Source organism: Saccostrea cucullata, unplaced genomic scaffold (assembly GCF_032062105.1).
Source record: "Saccostrea cucullata isolate Sc308-1 unplaced genomic scaffold, CSIRO_AGI_Scuc_v1 ctg8683, whole genome shotgun sequence".
Classification (NCBI taxonomy): domain Eukaryota; kingdom Metazoa; phylum Mollusca; class Bivalvia; order Ostreida; family Ostreidae; genus Saccostrea; species Saccostrea cuccullata.
In genome coordinates this window covers 22,195-27,198 of record NW_026926261.1, presented here as the reverse complement: position 1 = coordinate 27,198, position 5,004 = coordinate 22,195, and the positions used below count along the sequence as shown (strand labels likewise).

The window sequence follows — 5,004 nt, the reverse complement described above, 5'->3', positions numbered from 1 at the left end:
TTTTAATCCATCAAAAAACTAGCTCAGTTGACTTGGCTTCGGTCTTGCATAATAACAGAGGAACATAAATAATATTTCTGATTTATTTTTTGTTAACGAAGGACTTAAGTGCTAAAATGAAAATGACTTATATGTAGTTGGGACATAATTATTCGACGATGTGTCCAAGATTTGATTGTTATTTTGGAAAAATGATTTGACATTATACCATCAACAAATGTAGCTACCCTATCACTGTTCAAGTTCACGAAGCAAATTAGTGGGGTTCATTCCAAAAATTTTACACCGTGCATGGTCTCTTTGTTTTAGGTATAAATAATGTGCAAATACGTAACTGATAAAAAGAAAGTTATATTTTTAATGAACTCACCTTTGACAATACACAACCAAGAATGAAGATAGAAAACAAATAAATATGAAGTTAAACATGGTTATCAATTTGCTAAAAATGGTAAATTAATTTTCAAGTTTAGTATAGTGTAATTCCTTTATAAGACAATACTTTTGGCGACCAAACTGCGGAATTATATCACGATATATCTCACAAAAACCTTATCTAAATCACGCTAGTGTACGGTCATACTGAGTAACAGTCCAAAGATTGTGCAATACTTCTAAGAGGAAACAAAACATGTTCTCTGTGGAAGGTTTAAAAACGACTTTGATCATTTTGTCAAAAAATAATTATGATTTTTTTTTTTTAAATAATTATATCAAATTTATCTATATATTTAAAAAAAATATTTGTATTCTACTAGTATATTAAATAGTGTCTGTTCATGTATAGGAATAATTTTTTTTTTCTTTTGTTGTATAGACGTTTCCTTGCCTTCCTGAAAAGTAGATCTTACAAATTCCAATTTAATTCACAAAATTATATCATATACTTTTTTCCCGCAAATTTAGAACACGTTTTTTTCATACGTTTTTCATATATAATGTGAATAGATCTTCCTGTCCTCCTTTACATAAAAGAAAAAATTAAAAGTCTTATTCCATCTTCATTAGCCGAAATTATTTCCATCTTCCTCTAAAATGTTAAATGTACCCATTTCAGCATTTCATACCTCGCAACAGTTTCAGTGACTACTCAAAATGATCTTGTTCATCTTTTTAATCGAAATCATGTAGACTTATTAAATATGTTATTCTGTTTTTCTATTAAATTGATATTAAAGAACCTGATAAGACATTGAATTGGACTGTAATTAAAATAAAATGACATTGTTAATCGCAACTTGTAAAACGTTGTTTGCAATTTAATCAATGAAATAAAATCGTTTGAGTTGATATTATTTCTGTATCCAACTATTATCTATGACTTGGTGTTAGTCAGTTTTATCCTAGACCGTTTTATATCTGCACATTCAGAATACCTTGCTAAACATTGTTCAAATTCCCACCCTGTGTCCATCCCCATCGCCTTCCTAGTTTATTCCTCTAAAATGCACTCTGTTTGTATTGCTAGGGATTTTTTTTAAGAAAATAAAAATAAGAGAAACAGACAAAGATGACAGCGAAACCCTTTATCTATTTTCGCTTGATGTTATGCTTATTTGTATAAATATTTTTGACCAAAATCAGGCCAATGAACGCAAGTGATATTTCGTTGTTATGTTCCTGACACAAACAAATCTTGAAGTTTCTTCAATGACCACACCGCTATATCCCACAATAAATCAAACTTTACACAGAGATTTACACATTCAGTGGTTAGCTTATGCATTTTGAAATGTTTTCCCGTGTTGTCATTGGATGACACAAAGAATTTTCACCTCCGTATAATTTGGTCATCATCCTTTTGAACTTTTGTTTTCCAGTGTGATTTAAACAGTGTCCACACAGTGCATGCCGCAATTTACAACAGCCTCAGACGATTAGGTGGTCAGAGTAAACATGCCGGAAAATACTACCGGTAAAGCATGATCACTTAAAATATTACATTAAATTCAATGCAACATCATTTTAAGAATTTCACTAATTAGTAGATGTACGTTTTTAAATATCTTTTTTATATAAATTTTATTCCACATTCAGTGACCATTTTATATTTTACCAAGGCCCTGGATTTTTGATGTCTGTATTTTTCGAATTTGGTTAATAATTAGATATAGGTAGTGCATAGTTAAGATCATAATAACATACAAGGAAAAAAACAATTATTTTTTTTTTTGAAATTGAAGAACTGTTTGTCATATAATTTTTGATAACTTGAGAAGTTAATATTTTCTTTTTTGTATCTAACTGCTCTATACGTTTTAAGGACCTTAATTCAAAATACCCCTATGAACAAAATATCCAAATAATAATTATACGTAAATTATTATTTATTATATTTATTACAAGATAGAAAACCTGGTGAAGACAAAATTAAAGTAAAATAATGAATCAATAGATAATGTCACATTATTAAGCACTTATATTAAAGAAATCAGCATGTCCCCTGGAAGCTTCTATTGAGCAAACCATCTCTGCACCGTTTCCGATTTCCCAGGTTGTTGCGTTCAGATACAGCAGTTGAAATGTAGCGGTGTTGTTTGGTTGAATTTGTGCAGTCAGAAGTTCCCGGTAATACATTGGACTTGTGGGTACTGGGAAATATAATGTCATGGATTTTGAAAAGGTTAACATTCCATCTGATTTAATCTTGAAATCTGCAATACATAAAAATATGGTCTTTAATAATTTTGCAAGTATATACTCTTGGACAGTGAAAACTTTATTTAAGAGATATATATTAATTTCAGATTTTACCCCACCTTCTTCAAGTAATGCCAGATGACTTTTTTCTTATAAATTAGAATAAATATTATTTAAACATTCATATATATATATATAATTATATAAATAAATAGTAAAATCGGTTTATCTATTTACAGACAAGGATATGTAATAAAGAGTTAAAGATACGCTTGATCCACTTACAAATTATCAAAAGCATTGCACAGATTACATGCGAGTTTTTACATTATTCAGTAGGTTCTTATTCTAGGGGGCAAAATTTCCCGAAGGCAAGTTGTATTAGGGGCAAACTGTCTAGCATTCTGGTGCATAAGTAACCTGACTAATTTATACCAATATATTTACTGTTTGACCTGGATTATCTTACACATTTTTGCATGGATCAAATGACCCCACAATAATTGTAATTTACTACTTATGTCGCTTTTACTCAGTACCTCTTTGAGACAATTTAGCCACGCTTATGTAAAAACTCATATCGCTCATACAAGATGTTAACATAATTAAGCTGGCATCTATAACTTACTGAATTCTAAGACTCACCTTTTAAATCTCCGCCGAAATAGACATCCCCACAATCATCTTGACATTTACACCCCGCAGTAGTGGTTACGAATCGTATAGCATCCCCAACCATCAAAGACTTACGAATTTCCGAGTAAGAATTAAGTTGACTTGGTTTTGTAGATTCTTTTGCCCAGAAGGTACTATAGGGTATACATCACATAAAATTGAATTGCAATATTAAATTGGAGTTGATATTATTCAGTAACTAGTTCAGCCTTAAATGCAAGAAGAACATTATTTCTTCTCTGTGTTAAAAAATATTTTTCCACAGAACACTCGTTAAATGAATAACAAATCTTTTCCTTGAAATAAAGAGAAGATAGATCATATCTTTATGGGTATTTGAACTTACTTTTCAGCAGTCCAATTGCAGATAACACCCTTTATGTTTTCTGTGCTGTTCACAAAGACACCAGGTCTGCCATAGAGGATAAGTGCAGTGTAAGCCACAATATAGACAGACTGTATCTCTTCATCAATTACATCTGAAGTCAAGGAAAACATAAAATGATCTACCATGAAATCGTTCGTGGTAGATCATTTTATGTTTTCCAAAGTTGTTTATTGAAAAACACTGCGGGGTTAAAGTGGACTTTTTTCAGCAACCATGATGCTAAGCTACTTTGCCAGTTTGTAATCTTTTTTAAAAACCTGTTTTTTCTGTGGCACCGATAAAGCTGTCGTGATTGAAAATAAGCTGTCCATTTGAACTCTTCGATGTTAAAAAGAAGTTAATTTCGCCTCCAAACACTGGGAGATCTACATTAGCTGATGAAGAAAGGGGCTGACAAGTTGTTGTGTTGAAGAAGTACGTGACTCGAGTTCCAGATGTTAAATGAGACAGGAGGGAGTCGTAAGTATGAATGGGTACCGATCTTAAAAAAAATTCCATCTCTTACTAATTCTGCAACTTTATTTTAATCGATAAAATTACAAGCACTTTCAGCAAAAACAGCACTTGACTGTGGTTACTCATTTTATTATCATTTGCATGAAACTTTCTTGTAAATTAAAGGATATAAAACCAATTTCAGTCTGATCTTTCAGTTTTTAAACAGTCTTTGAATTGGAGAAGAATACTACAATGTATATGTAGTTTGCACTTAATTATGACATTTTCATCAATGAATTTTTTAAAGAAACAATTATATTTGCATGTAAAAATTATCAAAACTAACATCCCTTGTCAAATACACTTTCTCCACAAAAATAAAAATGGACGCATAGATCTATAACCTTTAAATAAAAAAAGAACGATAAAAACACGTCCATTTGTAGCATTTATGGTTAATTCATACTCTTTTAAACATACATGTAACTTACGTTTCATTTGATACATGAAGCCAATACAGGAAAACGGAGAGAATTGATGTGAAGTACATTATCGTCCTAGTTCTTATCTGTCTATTCCTTAAGACAAAAGAGTTCCACAAGTCAAATACTGACCTACATTCAAGGAACCGACTTTCGTTAAAAATTATTATGTTATTATCTATTCTAATTTTGGAAAAATAGTAAATAAGTAAAAATAAAAATGGAAATTTATGATTATGTTTATTGTACCATTTTAAAACTTTTCATTTTACGCATACACTGTACAGTGTAGATATTTAATTCATAATCATAGTTAATATTTTCAGTTTTACCGCTTCTCGAATGAGATCTTGGTAAACCCAAGTAAAGAGAAATTATGCT

At 30.6% G+C, this 5,004-nt stretch overlaps 1 protein-coding gene across 1 annotated transcript; it reads right to left on the bottom strand.

The window, feature by feature from the left end:
• Positions 1 to 2,405: 2,405 nt before the first annotated feature.
• On the bottom strand, positions 2,406 to 4,691 carry LOC134271239 (uncharacterized). Its single transcript, XM_062753471.1, has 5 exons — positions 4,633 to 4,691; positions 3,979 to 4,184; positions 3,662 to 3,821; positions 3,286 to 3,449; positions 2,406 to 2,789 (listed from the first exon to the last, which is right to left on the bottom strand). The coding sequence occupies exons 1-5, from the start codon at positions 4,689 to 4,691 to the stop codon at positions 2,410 to 2,412; spliced, it is 969 nt and encodes a 322-aa protein (XP_062609455.1). The 3' UTR covers positions 2,406 to 2,409.
• Positions 4,692 to 5,004: the final 313 nt, after the last annotated feature.